The 23310-nt window shown below is 46.6% G+C and overlaps 1 protein-coding gene across 2 annotated transcripts in view; it reads right to left on the bottom strand.

Annotated features, from left to right (window-relative positions):
• The window catches only part of VIRMA (vir like m6A methyltransferase associated), a 731013-nt gene that overhangs the window by 572935 nt on the left and 134768 nt on the right, over positions 1–23310 (bottom strand). For both annotated transcript variants that reach the window (XM_078687022.1, XM_078687023.1), the window contains exons 5-6: positions 13034–13202; positions 4189–4272 (exon numbers count right to left, since the gene is read on the bottom strand). In XM_078687022.1, the coding sequence (XP_078543148.1) occupies positions 4189–4272; positions 13034–13202 (253 nt within the window). The remainder of the gene's footprint in view (positions 1–4188; positions 4273–13033; positions 13203–23310) is intronic.

Below are 23310 nucleotides of genomic sequence, written 5' to 3'. Positions count from 1 at the left end.
ACTTACTGGTCTGGGAGAAAGAAGCCTTGGACAATGAAGATGATCATTCGTTGGAATGACGTTGCAATCTCCCACAGGAGAGGAAGTCCGGAATCAGTGCGGATCCGCCTTCCGCTGTGCCACCAGGACCTTCAAGACCTGCTGGAGAATCCTCTTCGGATTGATGGACTTGCAATTGGAGCAGGTCCTGGGCTGGTGCTCATCCACAGGTAAATCAAGTGCGGGTCAGAGACAGACATCTGGCAGTGACATCCTCCACACAATTTAAACACTGTGGGTTGGTTGAAAAACATGTCCCTAGCACACTAGGAGCAAAGCTAAAAAAAAAATAAAAAAATAAAAAAAAGAAGAGGACTGGCCCTAAAAGTCAAACAAAATTGGCAAAAAAAGTTCGTTCTCCAGATCTACACTGTGGTTAGGGAAGACAGGAACAGGGGTCAGTGTGCCAGGGTGTCACCTATATGGGCATAGAGACATCATTTCCGGCACCAACATGTACCCAATCAATGCCACCTTCCGGAGCTCAAGATTTTCCTGATCCAGTCTGACACCTGGTGAATATTCTAAGGTGAGGAATCTGCGGTTAGAAGTCTATCAGAAGTTATGGTTTCTTGTGACTTTCCAGGTTTTTATGAGGTCAGGGGTTTTTATTTCGAAAACATTTTTTTATCTTAATGTATCATTCTGATGCCATGGTTCTTATAATGTCAAGGGCCCTCATGCGCTGTGCAGCTTACTTGACTTGCAGTCATCTGATGGAGTACCCTGTTCATGTGAGGGTATGCTGTGGTTGGTATGCCTTGTTTCTAGTGCCATGGACACAATCGAGTTATGGCCTTCTGGTATTATGTGCTTCTAGCATCTAAGTCATCAAGCATCATGGCTCACTGGCATGGCAGTACTCTGGAATCCTTACTTTCAAGGACATGACTTTTGACACAATGATTTCGGACACTATGGTCCATGCTGAGGTTCATTTTGGCATCATGGCCCATTGACGTTTATAGTCTAGTTACTTCATAACCTTTTGATGTCACTGGTTGTTGAAGGAAGCTGGCTCTGTATATACTATGCCAAAATGAGGTATAGTGTGCACAGAGTTCAGTGGAACCCCCAAGGTAGGCAGAGGTAAAAGTAGACAGTACCTAACTCTCCTTTTGTGGTAGTGTGGGTGAGCAGTAAGGCTTTATCAGAGAGTAGTGTTAAGCATTTGTTGTACACACTCAATCAGCAAATGATGTCACACACTCAAAGACTGAACTCAGACCAATTTGTTTTATATGAAATTATTTTGTTGCTATTTTATTTCTAGAACCAAGCCAAGCCTGGCACAGGTGACTAAAATAAATACTTTGCAAAATATTATGCAGTGTTTACAAGTAAATGCAAGTTCAAATGCAGTGGTTTGAAATACAGGTGAGTCAAAGTATTGAAATTACTGTACAGATTACTTTTAGATTACTTTTTAAATTACTTTTTTTACTTAGTGTGATATGCCTAGATATGACACTAGGACATTTCCCAGAGAAAAGGTAAATAAAATCAGTTTTGCACAATTGTAATTTTTCAGGTTTCAGAAATTCAGTTATCGGTTATCAGGTAAGTACTCGGTCTTTGAGGTTGAGTTTCTGGGAGTGGAACAAGAGTTCCGCCAGGGTCTAGGATGCACTCCCAAAACACCCTCAGCGGCACTAGAGCTGCCGGGTGCGGAGGACCAATGTTATCCAATGGGGGATAGAGGGCCTTCGGTTGTGGGAGCAAAGCTCTTGTGTTAGGCTCAGGGCAAAGGGGGATCCGAGTTAGCACCCAAAGTACACCGTCAGCGTCGATGGGGCGGCTGGATGCAGGCTGCTGTTTTGGTGTGGGGTGCCCTGTTGATTTCAATGGGGATTCTCCGGTTTCAACAAAGACTGTAGGCTTGGGGACGAAGATCTTCTGGAGGTGGCCACCGGTTGGAGAGGTAAGGTGGGAGGCCTGGGGATGCTGGGGCACCGTCGGTGGGCCACCAAGGCCATGGGGCTTCGGGTGCAGGGGTGTCTTTAGGCGTCATGTTTCTCCCCCGACCAGCTCCGGTTGTGGTCGGGGGGATCCTCCAGGAAGAGGCTGCAGGCATCACTGGGGGATTCGAGGCAGGTCAGAGATACCAGATCATGGGTCAGAATCGTCGGGGAGACCTCCTTGTGGTGTTAGGTCACTCGAACTCGGGCTGTGGGCGACAGATGCAGTAGTGCAGATTTGATCAGAGTCTGTGGTGAATAAATCCGGCGTTCATGGGAGACAAAGTCTTTTCTTTGGAAGGCAGGGATGGTCCTCGGGTTCTTGAGGTTGCTGGCTGCAAGACACACCGGAGTTTCACTTCTGCATGTTCGAGGTGGGGAAAGGAAGGTAGGGCTGGTGCCAATTCAGTGGGCATGCTTCAGCATGGCTGCTCGGTCCTTTTCTACTTGGTTGTTTCTTGTCTGAGGAGGCTAGGGCCAGGGGTGCCCCTAAATACTAGAATCAGGGGTGTTACAGGTAAGTAAAGGTTGGGACCAATGGGTCCCTTCCTTGGGGTGGGTACACCCCCTATTATACCACCCTCCAGTGGGAGGGGGACATATGCCTCACTCTGGTTGGCTGGGTAACCCCATCTGCAAGATGGCGGGGACAGAGTTGTGCTTCACCACGCCTCCCCCACCTAAGGGGTGGGGTTGGCAAAGGTGGGCACACCTTCCTTCCTCACTTGGTTTTCCTGCCGGTTCTCCTGCCCAAAGTGGGGGTCAGAACCGGTGGGTACCAGTTGCTGGGACCAGCAAAAGGCCTGGGGAAGCTCAAAAAGGCATCAAGCCTGTGAAGCTTCCCCTTTGTGGACCCTGCCCATCCTGAGGGAGGAGGCTTGGCACCTCGTACCAGGATGTGCATTGTTTCAGACCCCCAAGAGCAGCAAGCTCTTGACCCAGGGGTCCAGAAACATGCCTGGTCGTGGCAGCTGGTAAGCAGCCACTCAGCCTGGAACCTAGTGTTGGGTAATTTTCAGGGGTCATTTCTAAGATGACATCTGTGTGCATTTTTCAATAAATCCCACACTGGCATCAGTGTGGGTTTAATGTGCTGAGAAGTTTGATACCAAACTTCCCAGTTTTCAGTAAAGCCATTATGGTACTGTAGAGTTCATAATGACAAACTCCTAGCACCATACACTCTTAATGGTATTACTGCACTTACAATGTCTAAGAATTGGCTTAGGCACTTTAGGGGTACAGGGCTCATGCACCTGTACCCTCACCACTTATATCGTGCACCGAGAGAGAGGGGTGGCTGATTTACGTCAGAGCAGTGGGTTGTAGGCATCGTACACAGGGAAGTTTGCCATGTCGACTTCACTTTGTTGTGCACCAAAACACGCAGCTTGCAAAGGCAGTGTGTGTGTGTGTAAAGGTACAGGGCCTCTAAGGGTGGCACAATAAGTGCTGCAGCCCTTAGAGGCCTTCCCTGGTCACAGTGCCCTGGGTACCTGTGGTACCATTTACCAGGGGCTGACCTGTAGCCAGAGAGTGCCAATTGGGTTTTGTTTTTAATGCAGTTTTAGGGAAATAACATAGGCCCTGGGTACCTGTTTGGCAGGAGCCCAGGGCACACTCAGTCAAAGTACATCAGCAGTTCAGCAAAAAGTGGGGGCAACCATGCAAAAAGAGGGCACTTTCTCACAGTTGTCTTGTCTGATGGGATGGGATGGACCTTTCTTGAGATTGAGGGATGTCTTCATGGGTTTGTCTTCACAGAGTTTGTCTCTCTAAATTGTAGTCCTCATTTGGTTCTCTTGCTAGCATCAGTACCATAAAAAACATCTCTACACATGGAAATAATGAGCCTCCCTCAAACTCATGTGCTTCCCCTATTAATTCCTGTACCACAAAGGAAAACACCTCCACTAAGCAGAAAAACAATCATTAAATTGACTTGGGTTTCAGTCACAATCACGGCCTCTAGGGGAGTGAAAAGTGATGAAAACCAAACTAACCCCAGTCAAAAACCACTTTAAAAACAAAAGAGAAATGTAATGTGCAACTTGTAAAGCAACACACAGCTAAATATATATCGTCAGTGTCAGATTAACAGACTTAAGATAACATTTATCTTCAGTCAGTGCTACATGTATTGTCATATGCACTAAACCTTTTTCCACTGCAGATGAAGTCATTGCCCTACCTTTTATCACAGTTTTTGGAAAGGCGCTTATTGTTGCAGTTGCTCCTGGAGCTCTTCCAGTTTCTTCCGGCACAGTGCTCTGACCTGGGGATAAAGTGAAAAAAGTATTTGTGTCACTGCATTCCTGAAACAATATTCTCTGGGTTTTTTCACAATATAAACAGTGTACCATCATATTAGCTTATTTTCAGCTTCCTAAGGCCATCAGAGTAGCTCATCCAGCCAAGAAACATCACGGAGTAAATCAACAAACGTGCAGCTTGGTTACTGAAAATGTAGCGATGGCTCTGGCACATTCCAACACTTGTTTCCTCTCAGTCTCCTAATCAAACACTTTCTAATTTCAACTTTGAATGAAAAATCTAGAATCCCAATCTGGTCAACTCCTTAATCTTAAATCGGACCAGAGATGATTGGCTAAGAACAAAGATTAGAATTACTTGAGGATCTCAAAATCAAGGAGATATGGAGTCACTCAAAGTGTGAGCTTGTCCATTTCGCAGTCAAAACCCTGCAATGACTGGCCAGACAATACATAATCTGGATTGGAATAACAGAACCACCCTGGTAAAGTACCAGTGTACCAAACCTGAAATACATACTCCCTCTTCTCCCAACACTGCTGTCATACATGCTCTTACAATCAGCTAACACTACTTGTGTGGAGAAGTGTGGCTCAATGGTTAGAGCGGCCCGGGACCAGGGTTCAATTCCCGCCTCGGCGGGTCTTGGGCTCAATTTCCTCGGACCTGATAATTCTCGCCTCGGTGCCTATTCTAATCATGGGTCCCACTCTGGTCAATAGCTTGCTTAATCTCCACAACGGCCCCAACAGCGCTGGGATGCCTGGCTTCACCTTGGGGGTGCCCAGGAGTGGGCATTTCACAGGGAAAAGCCAGGAACGGTTCCACAGCGGTATGCGTACAGCGCCAGGACACCTCAGGGTATAAGTGCGCTATACAAGTACGAATTCATTTCATTCACTTAGGGGCATACTGGACGACATTTACAAATCCTATCCAGATGAAGATAAAAGTTCCTGTTAAGATCTGATAAACTCATTACACAACATTTTAGGAAAACCCTGACTGCAAATTGATGACTTCAATGATAAAGTGCCTTCCGAGAAGTCCCCAAAACGTTTTATGCCACTTACATAGAAAGGTGTAATGATTAAATATTTCATATTCTATTGTTAGAATTGTCCGATTCAGACACAGCTGAAGAATCATCTGTAGTTCTTGCAAAGCTCTGGAAGTGAGATTTTTATTGTGGAGAATGTTGCCCAATCTAGGAGGCCAGCCAACATATTCATCAAGTGTGCTATGATATGTCGGTCCTTTATCATAGTTTCTAACCATACCTGCATTCAAGAGACACAATAGCCTATTTGTCTCAGCCCAGGTAGCTGAAAATCTCCCAATTAAAGCCATTTGCGTTGCTAATGCTATTGTATAGCAAAGGAGAGCAAATGCCACGAAAGGAGCTAATTTCCAAATCAACACACTGAGGAAAATTAAACCCTTCCTCCCTGCCGAAGACTTCCGAACTGCTGTACAAGCTTTAGTCATCCCTCGAATAGACTACGGAATTGTGGCCCTCAGCGGACTCCCGCTTTCCACAACAGCACCCTTAAGAGCCTCCCTGAACGCTGCCGCGAGACTCATTACTGGCTCAAGAAAACATTCGCATATTTCCCCAGACTTAAAGTCTCTAAAATGGCTGCCTTTTGAAGCTAGAATACAGCTACAAATTGCAGTTATGACACACGCGGCCGTGCACCACAATGCACCCAACTACCTCGCTCAAAAGCTGTCTATATCAGGAGGTTCGAGATCCAATAGAAGTGCAAAAAATCTACTCCTGAAACCTCGTAGATTCCGGAAAGAGAAAACATACAAGCGCTCCTTCTCAGGAATGGCACCCAGGATCTGGAATGCGCTCCCTCCTGAAACCAGGCTTATCTCCTCCACTGCACTCTTCAAGAAAGAGGTGAAAGCCATCCTTCTGGCCAAGATCTCCTGAACCTTTTAGGGGCCGGATAAGAGACTCTGCATTGCTTTGTATCACTGCTCACCCTGTCCTTTGGCACTATACTTCTACCTGGTGGGAACACTACCGACCAATATATGATACACTTTGGCTTACTCAGTCACTCTCCTGATGCCCTCACTCAGTGTTCTCTCTATACTATGACATTGGTATCAGCCATCCACACACCCAAGGTGTACCTGAACACCTCTGTAGTGGGATCAATGACTTGTGCCGTCTTATATTACTTGTTTACCTGATTGTATATTGATATGTCTTATGTATGTTATTATTATCCTACCATGCTAGTGACTATTATACTGCTCCCACTATCTCTGTTCACTCCTACTGCCCCTGCCCTGTCTTTGTGAAGCGCTCTGATATCTGTAAGGATCTTGTTCGCGCTATATAAAACTTTGAATAAATAAATAAATAAATAAAGCAAATGGCTTTAACTTAATCAAAGGCGAGACCTATTGCATTTTCAATGCTTGTTTTAAATTTAATGGCAAAGTACGCAAGTTAACCTTGTCAGCCGAAGACAGAGCAAAAGATGTAAGATTGTATTCTATTACATTATAGTATGTTCTGGCGTCTTATAATATCGTATCTGGTTTTGTTTTAAAATATACTGTTTTGACGTAAAAATGGTGCAAATATCGTCCTGCTCTAGTACAAAGTTCAGTAACACAGTTATGGGGACCTTAAAACTGAATAAACTGAGCCACGTCCAGCAGAAGTGATGCGTTCCTTATTTCACCCCACACACCCTCATAGATAGCAAAAACAGAAGCCTGCAGAGTATATCAAATGTACTGCTTTACAAGTTAGTATAAGCTGCCCAAAATAATTAATTTTGGACAAGGTACAAAACAAGAAAGGGGAGTTGAAGGGTTGTGTGCATTGTGTTTAGACATACCTAAGAAGTTTTTTTGGGGAATGTCATCGGCGGATGCAGCATTTAAGCTCAAATTACACATTATTCGCCAGAGAAAGGAGTCAACATATTCAAGAGCTGTAGGAAGTACATAGCTTAGATTAATTGCCTTATTCAGGACCTAGGAACACTGAGAATACACTCACAATGGCATTGTAGTGAAGATCCCGATTTGGAACATCCCTGAAATAATCTAGGAGGTAATCCTATACACACCGCACTATTGCTCATGTCAAGCTTTGAACATGTAAACTACATTGAGTTACTGGGAGCATCCAGGCTGTGCTTTAAGTTGGATGAATAAACTGGAGGGGGGTTTAGTCTCTCAAAGGGGCGTGGCCAATGTAATTAAGGACGTGGCTTAAAAACACATAAGCTAAAACATCTGTGTTCAGCATAGTGTGTCGCCCAACTTGTATTTTGCAGGTTCTTTCTTTGCATCCACCTATAGAATACAAGTAAGATTACACCTACAACAAGCCAGGACCATTGGCTTTGTCGATGGTTGTTAGTTACAGAAGGTAAATAAGCAATAACTATTGCTTCGTTCTGACATGATGAGACTGTGAAGTTGCATCAAAGGCAGTGAAGGGGGGTACTGCTGCAGAGTTAAGGTTTTTTTTCACCCTCATGGTGAGGGCAAAAAGGGAGAGCCCGATAGGGAACCGTTTCAGCGCCTGCTTTTTAGAACTGCCCGTGCTCAGCGCCAGCAGGACCCGGCACACTTAAAGCCCTGCATCCGGGGCTGAAAATAGGCTATATTAACTCCAGCACTCACCAATCGATCCGCAAGTACATACCACTTACTCGTAGCCGGAATACAAATATTTTCAAATGTAATATAACTCCGCCATGTGTACTTCATTAACACAGTGATGCATTACAATAAATAAATATGCAAGCATGCTACATTTTACCACTCGACCATATTCACAATGCTAAAACGTCTTACTCTGTCAATGATTTTTGTCCCCACCAAGTTCTTTTTACTGTGACAAAAACAAATATAGGCTATCTTAATAAAGTGAGCAGATAGAGTCATCCAAGCAACTGTACAGACTATGAGGCTGCATGGACTCCACATACAAAACGGACCACCAAGAGGACAGTAAACAAACAAAACTACCCGCCTAGGTAACTAATGCACCTAAAGCACAAACGTCTTACAAAAATGGATATACTTGAAAATATTATCATTAGGTACTGTGTGTAAACTGGGCACGCCCCCTGTATCTAGGTGAGCTGGCCACGCCCCCTGCTCTAGGTCAGGTGTGGCGCTCTAAGCAGGGGGTGAAAGCGGCCCTTCACCTCTTCCTGGTGGTTCATTTCCAATTGTCACTGCCTTATAGGGGATCGCACCAGCAGGGGTGTTTTACCAAACACCTCACAGAGCAGAGTGAGCGATGGTACACCGAGGTGTGCTAGTGGTTACAGAGGCGGGGCCTGCCGATGCGTAAACCTCCTCTTAGGCCTCTGCCAAGGCTTAGGGGGGATCTAGTGGGGCAAAATGCTTATGACTTCACAGTAAATATAAGAGCCACAGCAGCACTGTATGGGAGATCCAGCTGGTTGGTGGGGCAGGTGGTGTGACCTGGGGTGAACCTAGGTGGCGTCCAGAGCATTCCTGACTATTTCAAGAAGATGAAGCAATCTTCCATAAATTTACAAACGAAATTTAGATATGGATATGTGGCTCTACACCATATGCTCGGATTTAATATAGTTTATTGTGAATTTCGAACTGTGCCAGATACAACTAAATGTATTTAATTCGGTTCCTGTAAACCTCCCTTCCCCACAGAGCCCAGACCCGTCTGTTTTCGGCAGGATGGCACTGTAAAGCTGGTTTATACAGTGAGAAGGAGGGTTGCACTGAGCAGTGTGTGGAGGCTTGCTTCAACCTCATACCGGGGTGATAGTTTGTGATGTGCCGGTGTAGGGTCAAACCCTTTAAGATTCTTACTTGAATGCACCTATGTATTGTGCTTCGTTAGAAAAGAGGCACACAATGTCATCCACAGGTTCACCAACTGATGAAACACAGCCACCAGTGGCACACACAGACATGCAGCTGCCTCAGCCATCAACAAACACAAACTAAACAGTGGGCATACCATCAACAAGCACATACTGATGGTAATGCGATTGACAAACACAGACTGGTGCTGTTGCAACCAACATCACAAACTGTATATGGACTGCCATCAACAATCACAGACTGGCATTGGTGCCACCAACAAACACAAACTGAATGATGGCTATGCCGTCAGCAAACAAAGACTGGTGTTTGTGCCATCAGCAGACACAAGCGGAACGAGGGCTATGCCATCAGCAAGCACAGACTGGTGCTTGTGCCATCAGCAAACACAAACTGAACGATGGCTATGCCAACAGCAAACACAGACCATTACTTGTGCAAACAGCAAACACAAACGGTTGCTCATGCCATCAACAATCATAGACTGGAACTGGTGCAGCCAGCAAGCAAAGACTGAACGATTGCTGTGCCATCCACAAACACAGAATGGAGTTGTTGCCACTAAGAAATACAAACTACTGCTACCACCATAAATATAATCAAATGGCTGTTGCCAATACCAAACAAAATCAAACTGCTGACTTTGCTACAAAGAAAGTGGTGTCACTGCAAACCACAAACTAGAAAGTGCTGCTGGTGCCACCAACATGTGCTGCTGGTGCCACCAACAAACACGAACTTCTGTTGATACAACCAATAAGCACAAACTGCCTCTGGGGCGGTCATCGAACACACACTACTACTGGAGCCTTCAACACATTAGAATTATGTCACTTGCATCAAAAGACTAAAACTGCTGAACAGTTGAATCCAGGAAAGTGTGCGCCTGGTGAGGGGGGACTTCTCCCGGGACAGAACAGAGACACTGCATGCATGTGGCACAGGGGCGAGGATGGGAGATGGCCAACTTACCAATTCGGAGAACTTGCTGGGCTGCCTGAGGGATGCCCGATACAAAGCAGAACAGAAACACTAGGAGCCCGCCACTGGTGCCCATACTGAACACTGCGGGGCTGAGGCGGCACGCGCTCTCCATCTTCCCATTAATGCACGCTGCTGCTGGGCCAGGTCCCTGCATTGGCAAGCGGCTGGTGCTCCGAGTCCTGGCTGTATTTCCACCTCATCATCTGTGCTACGTGCTTATTGTGCCGAGGTTTGTCATTGACATCAGGTTGAACTGTGTGCGCTTCTCCGGGCGGCTTCTTCCTTAGCTCATCACTGCACGAGTCACTTGCGCAGTATCTGACTCCAGGGACGTCACGCGTGAAAGGTGCTCGGACCAGTCCCGCCTGCAGGTTAACACCGAAGGTGCACAGCTTCAAAGTTGTCCAAAGGAATCAGCACCAGCCCGTCCCGGCTCCCGCTAGCCCAGTGGGGAAATACTGGAAAGAGGGCTCAGATGCATTGCTGCGTTTCTTCAGCTTCCGCCTGATCCCCTGCAGATTAACCCCCTTCTGAGCGGCATTCGTTCCCTACTGCTACTTTACGCTGCTACACACGGGGATGATTGAATCTCTCCAGCATCCTGACGAGAAAAGCATTTTGCTCACAGCAGCTGCTGCAGCGCTGCCAGGCACGGGAACGCCCAGTGAAGTGTGCATTCTAGATCAGTGACATATGAGCCTGCATACCGTTAAAACAAGTAAAACAAGCGCGGTACCGCAAAGTCAGCCGCATGTTTACTTTCGCATCGCGCTTCCACTTTAAGTGAAAGCGTGATGCGAAAGTAAACACGAGGCTGACTTTGCCAAATCTGAGAGAGAAAAAAAAAGTGCGTAGGGAGTAATGAAGAAACGAGTCATGCCGCCAGTAAAAGATCAAATCCCGGTGGACGTGGCCAAAAGGAGACAAGGTGGCAACCAGGAGGGACTAAGAAGCCTCCTTTACAATGAGAAGCCAGCGTTTTGCAAGCAAGATGACGCAAACCAATCAAAAAGATGGGAGGGGCTTCAACTCCGCCTCAGAGAGCTTTGGAATCTTTATTGATTCCAAGAAGCTCTCGTATGACGAGAGCAAGGAATGCACGCTGCTTTCGCCAGCTGAGACCTAAAAAAAGACATACATAAATAAATCCACTACCCAAAAGAGAACTGCGATTCTCAAGTGCTCAAACATGATGGCCTCTGCTTAAAAATAATCATCTGAACATCAAAGTACCAATTCTTAGATAACAGGCAACCAGGAATCTGGTGTTCTTTCATAGGGGCAATACACAGGTTAGTGGTACCAGCTATAGCTCTAGCAAGTCCAAAATATCATAGGTTGAAAAGCATTGCTGACTGGTGCTGGGAACGGGCTCTGTGCACACAAAGGTGTGGTCCAGTGGTAGCAAAGTAAATTTACCGTCATACAGTCAATGTCTTGTCTCCGTTGAAGGTTTGCAGCGGCAAAGTCAATGACAGGACTTCGAACCACTGGAAAATGAGGATCCCACATTTACTGACTAAATACTAGTAAGGGTTAGGACCCCACTCCTGCCCTTTCCTTTAAATCAACAGAACACTACATTATATAGTCAATTGGCTCCTGAATCAGGTTCACCAACCTTGGCCAAAGGAGACACACACTGTTCTAGAAATGAAGGCAAAAACTTTCATGCCCTCTGAAGGCGAGGGAAGGGTGATCAAGACTTTCGCAAAGACGAGTGGGTAAATGGTCAATGCAGATTCACAGACAGGCACAGTTCTTTGAAAGTCCGATCCAACTCTCGGCCTTTGATGATACAATAGGCCACCGATGCTTACTGGATTCAGGTGGCAGGCTCTTCCACTTAAGTATTAATCCACACAGATTTAATTTCAGTTCAGCTGCATCTTGCTTTATTCCTCCATATCAGGGCTAATCCCACTCTCCATAGCAAGCCAGCTGCCATTCTTCCAAAAAAAGGCTCCTCAGGCTTCTTCACATCTCTGTGGGAGAGGCCTCACCAGAATTCTTCCAAGTCCCATGGAAAAGGATTACAGGGCAACACCACAAATTGCTGGAAACACATGTTATCAGGAAAGCTGCAAAGCAAGCTCTTTTTTAAGCCAAAGCAAATAAAAGGATCTGGATTGTCAATTCTTACCCGATCTTCTGAAGGGCCCGGGTAGGAAGCTGGTGCCGATCACCAGGTGTGCTACTTTCAAGTGATAATTTCATCACATCCACTTCAGGTCATGTGGATTCAAGAGACACTTTAGTCTTCTTATCAGGGCCCTCTTATTACTGACAGCTCCCAAATCAATACAAAATGGGATGGTTCTGAGGTATGCATTTGGGGACGCACAGTACACACATCCTGAGTAGGGTAAGAGGTCTCTGGACAGATAGATAAACAGAATTGCGCAGGAAAGCAAACTGTTTTGTATTAGTCATTTCCTTTCAAGCTGAGAACTGGTGTGGCAAAATGAATGTAAATTCTCCCAACCATCCCAAACAGGCTACTAGGCTTGAGGAGGGAAAGCATTATGCAGGTTGCCACATAGACAAAAGGCAGCCTGAAGGGGTGCCTCCATATTGTGCTGCAATCAGTGTGTCTGCACAGGACATCAAAAACAGAACACAAGCATGGCACACACATTGTATACAACAACATACATGCAAGGGTAACGAGAGATACTAGTTCTGGGGAGAATGCATACTTTATCAAACAGTTAAGAAGTGCCTGTGCCCAGATCCGCTGCAACCAACCATTCACTTACAAATTTAACCACCAATGACCAAATCCAGGCTGGGATCTATTTAGAAGAATATAGATGGTCATCTACAAAAGATTCAAGTTTATGAAATTCTGTACTCCCATTACCTTACAGTTAATACAAATCAAAAGGGATCTTACACAGCATATATAATATTACCATTTTTCAGGGTTCTTTTTAAGATGTTCTGCTGCTGTTGAGGGGGTGGTGGTGGAGGCGGAGGCGGTGGAGATTCCCTTTCATGTTTTACCACACGGTCTACAGACCCGTAAACAGCTAGAGTCAGGCAGTTGTACCAGCCTTTCAACACCAGCCCATCTGTGTTGACCTTGAACCAAAAAAAGAGGATACAAAGAGGTCAATGAACAGTGAATTTGCAATTTGGAGAAATATAGCTTCAATGTAACCTGAGAGAAAAAATAAAACTAATTGCACCATCTCTCCTTTACTTGGCTGCCCACATGCGACTTCCATCATATGTACTATGAAGACTGAAGCAAAACTGCTTGTATAAAGCCTCCTACAATACAGTTCTAAAGTAGCAGTGTTAATGTAGCTATGGGTCCAACACATAATATATCATAGGCAATAAGAAAAGGAAAATGCTACTTAGCAGTATGCATCTGTTCTGCAAACATCCGGGCCCAACACTAGGTGGCCATCTATGCACGGTGTGTAACTCTGCAGCTCTACATGCCAAGAACAGATGCATACTGGTAAGTAGCATTTTCCTTATAAATTATTTGCAACTTTTCAGCTTGCCTAAGTTCGTAGACCTTGGACCAGATCTACATATAAGATCAGTATGGTGATTATTATGCTGTTTAGGAATCAGCCAATCATATCCATACTGCCGTGGGTTTAAGCCACTGTAGGTAACACTTTTTAACACTGTTATGTGTAATACCTCGAGATTTTGCTCAGCCCTTTCATTATGGCTACTATTCAATTATTGGTTTAATATATGTAGATTGTATACCAATCTTCCCCAAATGTGGTGCTATAAAGTACTTCTCACCATGGAGTATAGTTTTCTATTTTGAACTAAACTAGAGACAGTTCAATAAAATATTTTATGCATACAGGTTTCTCTGTACTATTCTTCCAATATGGCGGCCATTTGGTGACCGTTGAGGCTCCGGAAGAGAAGCTGCGTAGCACTATCTAATAATCTCCTGTTCACGCACTGATCATTTTGTCACATTGTACTTGACTAGAGGTGGCCCAATAATGGCTGCGCTAATACAGGTTTCTCCGTATTAGCCTCTCAACATGGCGGCCTCCTGGCGACCCTTGAGGCTCCGAAAGAAAGACGTAGCAACGAAGGAGTATGCAGTTCCTATGGGGGAGGGATGAAAATGACGAAGGCTAGGTTGGTCAACACCCCTGCTCTAAAGTAGAGTCAGGGTGTCTCCCAATATGGGAAGTGGGGCCCTCACACACCTGGTGTCATGCTTCATCATAGGGTTTGCTCCTTGTCAGGTCGGCGTTGCAATGCCTGATGGGCACCCTATGAGTGGCTCTTTGGCAGAGATCTTTTTCACAAGCCATATGGGTGAAGTGCGGGTGAGGGGCCTAGTGGTGTAGATGTGATCGGAGAGATGTGTAGGAGAATAAAATGAGGCAAAGTGGTGCTCCAAAATAAGTTTAATCTGCAAGCCAACTCTCAATTAAAAACATCAGGGATGTCACAGCCATATATAATGATCAGAGGTGTCTAGGTTTGTGTAGTTGTGGTCAACGTTTTTCTCGCCATATGTGTAAATCATTGGCAATTCATCAGGACCTATATTAATGCACTATCTACAACGTGGTTGGTTTTAGAAGTGAATCAATCACTCAGTTGACCTATGAATGAGGTACCTTAATTACTCAAAGAGTAAGACCAACCTATTGAAATAAAGACAAAGAGAGGAACATAAAAACATGAATAAAGTATTCACACACAACAGTCCGAAAGAAAGAATACATACTAGTCTAACCCTTGTATTAATACAGCTGCATGCTTCCCCACTGAAAGATTATTTAGGGTTAGTTCTGTCAACACGTTATTTACTCTTGAACCCTTAATCTGGTCATGTCTCATGCTTTATGTTTTCACGCATTACATGTCATTTTAGAATTGATACTGGGTATTTATTTTTCTTTAAGATTTTATATACTCCGGTTAATATATTCTGAGATTCTAATATTTTCCAGAAATAGCTACATATAAGGAACAGCTATATGTTCCACTATAGCTGCAGGCCAACAGCAAATTTTTGAGCACTTATTCCATGTCACACTGGGTGTTACTGGATAATGCCTATGTTTTCACAAGATTTTATCAATTTTTTCTTCTCCTTTTATTTTTTTCATCTCTTGGTTTAGTCATTTAAACAGCTCTTCTCTTTATCTTTGGTGAGCACTATCATTTGCTATTTGCTTGGTAGCTTGGATAACCTACGATTTTTGATAAGTTTCACTTACATGAAGTTCACAGATGTTGTACTTTACATGTCTTATGAGCTAATTGGCGGCACAGCAGGAATTGGCCTACAAATTGGGTGTTTGTAGATTTGAATTATAATTAAGAGTGTATGCAGGACCGTGATTCAGATTTTTGTCCCTGCCTTCAGTAGCTGGCATGACTAGTAGAGATAGGCAAAGATTTCACAAGGATTGGCTTCTCCTTTATCTTTGACACACCCATAGACATGGACCAAAATTAGGTTTAGTTATTGAAAGGTCTAGATACTACTACCCACAAGGTTGGCAACCCTATCAATATTACATTTCATATAGTAATCTGAATAGTATAGATGAACATTAAATTTATAATAGACAAACACAAAATAAAGAACTATACAGACAAGGGATCAAATAACATGGCACCTACACCGCATACTAATCTGTCATCTTGCTGCTCCAGCACCTGAAGATGCCCAAGAGGCAGTGAGATACCCTCCAAGCAGGCAGGTATCTCATGACATGGTTTATTTGGCTGACTTGCGAGCCCCCCTGGACGGTCTAAATGACCTCCCCAGTCTTTAAGAAGGTCTGACCAGTTCTTCTCTCTTCTAAATACTCCAACAATAAAGATCAACCAATCTCTAAGCAAGGATAACAGCCTATGGTACTCTCTACCAAATCAATTTCAGAACTGGTAACTCAGAGGCTCTGTGCCAAGGCATGATAGCCACAGAAATCCTCTTCCCTTCCTTCCTCCCTCCCTCCCTTCCTGCTTTTAAGTTCATGCATGGAAAATATATATAAAATTATAATCTTGTTAAAAAACATTAAAAACATTAAGCATGAAAGGGAGTTTTTATACAAGATCAGACAAAAAAAGACTGGCTTTACTGAGGGTGCAACAATAAAGAAATCTTCATTATGTCACCGTCAGATATACTAATAATATCAATCACCCATGCTAAAAAGATTAAAGTATCTCTATACAGAATAGGAAATGTTAACAAAGAGCATACTCTCAGGCATACCTAGGGCAAACTGAGCATTTACAGTAATGTCGCGTCGGTCTACCTCTCTTAAATTGTAGTCCCCTAAGGAGTGAAACTAGAAGTGTAAGCAAAAACAACTGGTTAAATTTGAAGAGAAACAAACTGAAGCAGTAACTTGGGGTTAGGAGATGGGGTCAAACAATTAATTGTAGGGACAGCAGCGGACGTTTGCAGTTTGTTTTGTAGTAGAAAAGTCTTTGGAAGTCACGGGATAGGTGACTCCTCCTTTGGATGATACTGCGCATGGGCATCGGCTCCATCCCCAGATTGTTTTTCGCCATTAGGGAAGTGATGGAGCTGTACAAAAAGTAGTGATGTCCATGTGATTTGTATCTAATTAAGATAATACTGGAACAGATAAAGGTAGCCGGGGAGGCGGGTGGACGTGTGTAACTCTGCAGCTCTACATGCCAAGAACAGTTCGAAGCATATGAGCTGCAGATTACACACTGACCATAGATTGTATAGCAGTACCCACACCTAGCGGCAACCACCAGTATCTGTTGCAGTTGTTTGAAACAGAGCTTTTAGTACAGCCTGGCCCACGGTGGCTTGTTGCTTAGTTTGCACATGTACACAATAATGTTTTGTGAATGTGTGCGGTGTAGACCATGTAGCTGCTTTGCATATATCATCTAGGGGAATGTTCCCTAAGAATGCCATTGAAGCCCCTATTTTCCTTGCAGAATGGGCTTTTGGAGGAATTGTTAACGTACGTTTGGCTTTTTGGTAACATATTTGTATGCATTTAACAATCCACCTAGCTATCCCCGATTTTGAAATGGGGTTGCTTTTATGTGGTGGTGAAAAGGACACAAAAAGTTGTTTAGTTTTACGAAAAGGTTGTGTACTTTCGATGTAGTACAGTAATGCTCTTTTGACGTCTAAGGTGTGTAGAGCTCTTTCTGGGACTGTTTGTGGCTGCATGAAAAATACTGGCAGTTCAACAGATTAATTTAGATGGAACGGTGAAATGACTTTTGGAAGGAATTTTGGATTAGTGCGTAGAACCACTTTGTTATGATGCATTTGCAAAAAGGGTTCTTGAATGGTAAATGCTAGTAGTTAACTGACTCTTCTGAGAGAAGTAATAGCTACTAGGAAAGCTACTTTCCAAGTTAGGAATTGCAATTCACATTTGTGTAATGGTTCAAAGGGAGGTCCCATTAACCGTGTAAGAACAACATTTAAGTTCCATATTGGTGAAGGTGGCGTTCTGGGAGAGATTATTCTTTTGAGTCCCTCCATGAAAGCTTTTATACCAGGTACTCTAAACAGAGATATGTGTTGTCTATTTTGTAAATATGCTGCAATGGCAGCAAGGTGTAGTCTGATAGGTGGGCGTGGCTTGGCGCGCGGCAAGATGGCAGCACTGTAGAGCTGCTCTGCCGGTCGCCGCATTGAAATCCTGCAATATCCTGCCCTGTGGGCACCATCTCGCCTGCTGATCGGCGGGCGCTGTGCTGCTGTGCCTCCTTTCGCAGCTGGTGACAAGTTTGTGGGCTTTGCTGCGCGGCCGCTGCCGGAGCCGGCCGCGGTGGGTCCTGGGACCGGAGCCCGGCTGGGATACGGGACTCTCCCTGGTCTGCCCCCCTCATTGAAGTCCAGATCAGCAGCACGGGAGGCGGTGCCGGGCGGAGGATTGCCGGTGCGTCCCGTCTGCTGTTGCCGGTTGACTGCTGGCTGAGGCGGACCTCCGCGCGGCTCTCGAGTTTCGGGACGCCGGGGGGCTGCGGGCCGGCTGGCTAGCACGGAAACTGAGCGGCCGGCTGCGGTGCGGTTGGAAGGCCGCGTGTGGGCCGCGGGGGCGTGCATCCTTCTACCAGTCCCTGCGGACAGTCACCAGTGCGGGTGCATGCGAACTACGCCAGAACTTGCTGTGAAGGGCCTGGAGACGTGGGAGTTGCCGCGCATCTGGAGGTCACCCTATGCACTCAGACACCAGGGAGGTAGGCTGGGACATTCGTTTTGTGCCACAGTGGGGGCGGACCTGGCTGGACCCGATGCTATAACGCAGCTGTCACCCACCTGGGGTGTACCATATCTTTCTTGGGCTTTGTACTGGACTTCTTGAGCTGCCTGCTTCGTTGTTGGCCTGCCGGTAGCAACCTCGGCTCCACGTGCTTGGGGCGCTGGGAGGTGCTGCACTCTCGCCATACTAGCTGGAGGGATAGAGGACTGCGCCCCCTCAAGGTGACACAGCTGCATACTGCCCTGCATGTAGGGTGTTGTGTGATGGCAGGCTTTTTCCCTGTGGCCGCTGAGTGGTCCGAGTGTATCCTGTGAAGACTCCCCCCTGCTCTGCCTGGTGGTTGCGGCGGAGCGCACGGCCGCGGTGCGGAGTGTGGGACGTGAACATCGCCATGGGTAATCCTTCGAACTGCGTAAGAATGGCAGACAGCCGCAAACTGGTGCAGAGGAGGGCGAACCTCCTTCCTCCTCGCAGGGTCAGTCCGTGCTGGAGACCACTCTGGTTGCGATACAAGCGAGCCTGCAGGCGATCGATGGGAAAATCGAAGCTTTAAACACACGAATGGATCACTTCTCCGCTAAACTTGATAAGCAGGCCACAAGACTGGGTGAGGCGGAACAGAGAATCACGGATACCGAGGATGGCCTACAGCAGGTGGCGGGAAAAACTGCGGAGATGGTCAAGCTCCTGGAAATCATACAGGCTAAGAATGAGGATATCGAAGCGCGGGCCCGACGCAATAACATTCGCGTCTTGGGCCTGCCGGAATCGACCAATGTGGGGAGACTAGAGGATTACGTGGAGACCATGCTGAGAGAGATCTGCGGTTCTGACGACTTGTCTCCCATGTTCGCAGTAGAGAGGGCCCATCGCTCGCTGGCAGCTCGACCTCCACCTGGCACCCCACCGCGGCCCATCATCATAAGGCTGTTAAACTACAGAGATAGAGATACTGTGCTTCGCGTTACCAGACAGAAGGGCAAGATTATATATCAGAATAACCAACTGTCCTTCTATCCGGATTTCACTGCTCAAGTGCAGGCGGTGAGAAAGGAATTCCAGACAGTGAAGAAACTACTTCAGAAGGTGGAAGTTCCATATGCCATGCTCTATCCTGCTAGACTAAGAATTGGCGACTTCGAGGGAGGGAAGATCTTCACTACCCCAAAGCAAGCGATGGCATATGCCAAGACACTTCAAAAACGCCGGAAATCCTCTGATGCCACGTCGGACGTGGATGACTGACTATAGCTGTATTGTGGTACCCCCCTCCTTTTGATGTGCCTGATGGTTCTGTGATTGGGAGGGAGAGTGGGGTGGGTGCTGGGGGGGGACGATACTCTTATTCTTTCCTGGGTTGCCCTCCCTTCCTAATCAGTCACCGAATGCTGCCCACCTTGATGTCTGGTTAGAGGGCGCACTGTTTGGCTCTTGCCTTAAGGAACACGCGGCGGGTTGTATGGTGTATACCCCTCTGGTTGCACTCCGTAGGTTATTGTGGGATGGTGAGTCTACAGGGCTCGAATTGTAGTTTGTTGCGGAGACCCACCTCTGCCTAGCGCCAGAGGTGTGCAAGGCCTCCACTGTCCCCGATGGGAGTAACCCGTTTGATGGTTTGTGAGTTGTGGGGGGTTGTGAGGGGTGGGGGGGGAGGTTGTGAGGCTCTTTGGCGGGTTTGGGTTGCCAAAGTGGGAGGGGGGTGGGGGTCCTGGTCTTTTCTTCTGTGTTGGAGTATGCTTTACGGGGGTAACTCATTTGATCGAGCTGTTTATGTCATGGTGTATATGTGCTGAGATACTAAAAGACGCTGGTTCGCAACTTATAGGGTGCCCTTGTGATGGTGGGTGAAAGCTACACTTGTGTCTCCTGGAATGTGCGCGGCCTCAATACACCCAGAAAGACTAGGCAGGTGCTCTCTCATTTGGATAGGCACGGGGTGAGCGTGGCTTTATTGCAGGAGACACATTTAACTGCGCAAACTGAGGGGTCTATAGCGCGTAGATGGACTGGATACCGCCTGGCCTCCTCTTACTCTAATTACGCCCGAGGGGTCCTCATCCTTATTAAAAAGGGGATACATTTCACTCCATTGAATTCCTGCACGGATAGGGAGGGTCGTTGGGCAGTTGTGAGAGGCAAGTTGGGCATGACTGCTGTGACTATCGTCAACGTATATGGTCCTGTGGTTGACGAGCCAGCGTCTTTATCTTCTTTGTTTCCGGTGCTACGCACGTGGCCAGAATCGGTCTTACTGATTGGGGGCGACTTAAATAAACATTTGGATCCTGGCTTTGACAAATCTGATCTTGCGAGTAGCCGGATGTTGAAAACAGCGGCATGTGTTCGGCAGTTTATGGAAGAGATGGACTTAGTCGGCGCTTGCGTAACCCTGGGGTGAGAGCAGGTACCCACATAACACCCTCCCATAACACATGGTCCCGCTTGGACTACTGGCTGGTGGACAGAGCAACTAATGGGTGGGTGGCTGAGACCTACACACTCCCCCGGACCCTTTCAGACCACAATCCGGTCATCCTCCGGTTGCAAATTCCACACACCGTGCGGCCTCCCTTTACGTGGCGGTTTCGGGCAGATGCACTGCTAGATCCCGTTTTCGAGGATACAGTACATAAGGCTATAGTACAATATTTTGACCTAAACGTGGGCATGGTGGATAGTGCAGCCATCCTCTGGGAAGCGTTTAAGGCCAATATACGGGGTGTGTATATAGGCACGACGGCAGGCATTTTACGTGACCTGAGGGAACAAATACTGAGACTTGAAACCAAGTTGCATGACCTAGAAGCCTCGTATGACACACTTCCTTCACTGGATACACTGGCGAGCATTAGGGAGTACATGGAGGAACACAAATCTCTGGCTGAGGCAGAAATGAGGTATATTTCTAAACGGTTTGTGGCTAGAGCATACGGGGAGGGTGGCAGACCGGGAAGAGTGTTGGCTACTCGGTTGCGTGAGCGTACGATCGCCCAACCTATTGAACACATAGAAGACGATCATGGCACCGGTCACTACACCACAGATGCTATACTGGGTCAATTCCGCGATTTTTACGGGCGTCTCTACACGCCCCGTGACGACGTGTCGGACTCTGTTCTAGACAATTACTTGCAGGACACTGCTTGTGCCTGGCTGTCGGACGCCCATAGGAAGTATCTCGGACTACCTATTGATGAGACCGACATTAAAGAGGCGATACTCTCTCTGCCAAACAAGAAAGCTCCCGGTCCCGACGGGCTGACAGCTGAATTTTACAAACGGTATGCAGATCTCCTGGCGCCTCACATTTTGGCCATATACGCTGAGGCACATGAGCTGGGCTATCTTCCTCCATCCTTGCGCCAGGCACTCATCGTCACTCTTCTGAAAAAAGACAAGCCCCCCAACAGATGCGAGTCTTATCGGCCCTTATCCTTGATTAACATTGATGCCAAGATTCTTGCTAAAATTCTAGCCACTAAACTCCACCCATTGATGCCCATGCTAGTCCTACCCGACCAGTCCGGCTTCATTCCTGATCGCTCCACATCTTGGAACCTCCGCACGATTTTTGCGATGTTCCATGTTCTTAACCCAGATCTCCAGGCAGTGGCTGTGTTGCTCGACGCAGCCAAAGCCTTTGATTCGATAGAATGGAGGTATATTTTTTTTATTCTACGTCGGATGGGATTCCCCCCTGTTTTTGTCCGGTGGATCCAAATTTTGTATACTGATGCCTCTGCCAGAGTGAGGGTAGGTGGTTTCACCTCTGACCCACTCGCGATCCAGCGTGGGACCAGGCAGGGGTGTCCTCTATCTCCCTTCCTCTTCGCTATCGTACTGGAACCACTGATGTGTAGAATCCGGCAGCACCACAGGGAAGCTGCGCTCAATTTTAACAACAGGCCAGTGGGCATCTCTGCATATGCAGATGATATGGTTGTGTATGTTCGCGATCCACATACCCACCTCACGCGAATTATCCGTGAGTATATCCGATTTGTCCTCCTCTCCAGATTAAACATCAACTGGGACAAGTCGGTCGTGATCCCTCTCACACTGGCAACTTCCGCTCCCATGCTGGAATACCCACTCCTATGGACTGTGGACCCTGTGAAATACCTAGGGATCTGGGTTCATAGAGACCCAGAGATCGTCATCCGCGAGAACTATGGACAGGCCTATAATAACTTGGTGCAGCAGGTAGATAAATGGGTGGCTCTGCCTTTGTCGTTGGCGGACCGCATTGCGGTCATTAAGATGGTGATACTCCCCAAGTTTTTATATTTATTTTGCAATATCCCCATTCGTCTGAATAAACATTTCTTTACCACACTGCAGACCCAATTACTCCGACTAGTATGGGGGACGAAACCCCCACGTATCAGCTGGGCGACCCTAACCTTGCCATTTGACAAAGGGGGGTTCTGCGCGCCAGATTTTTACATTTATTACTTGTGTAGCCTAGCTCACTTTGTGTTCTTTTGGTACCGACCTCATGGCTTTATCCCACATATGGCAGTCGAAGGAGGTGATGCAGGAGAGATTCCTTTACAGAACATACTAACCCACACACACAGACATGTCCCTAGGTTGGAGATAAATACGATTGCCGCCACATGCTCGGCCTGGCAAGCGATTGGTAAACTGACAGATAGTCTGCCTCTCTACGCACCGAGCATGGCCATTGTAGGTCACGGCGCTATCTCAGTAGCACAGGAGCGCGGCTCCATGAGGCTGCTCTCTGAGGCAGGCATCGCCGTATTAGGGGACTTATTCAGAGACGGAACATACATCTCCGGTGACGAGCTTCGATATATATCCAATGCTTCACCCCTGTTTACATACACCTGCTACCGATTGCGGCGGGCTATGAGAGATCATTATCCTAGCTTCCCATTAGAGCCTGCCACCTCCAAGGCACTGCAACTGGTGATCACATCCGCCACTAGGAAACACCTGCT

This window comes from Lissotriton helveticus, chromosome 4_1, assembly GCF_964261635.1.
Source record: "Lissotriton helveticus chromosome 4_1, aLisHel1.1, whole genome shotgun sequence".
NCBI lineage: Eukaryota > Metazoa > Chordata > Amphibia > Caudata > Salamandridae > Lissotriton > Lissotriton helveticus.
This window is presented reverse-complemented; position numbering and strand designations above follow the sequence as displayed.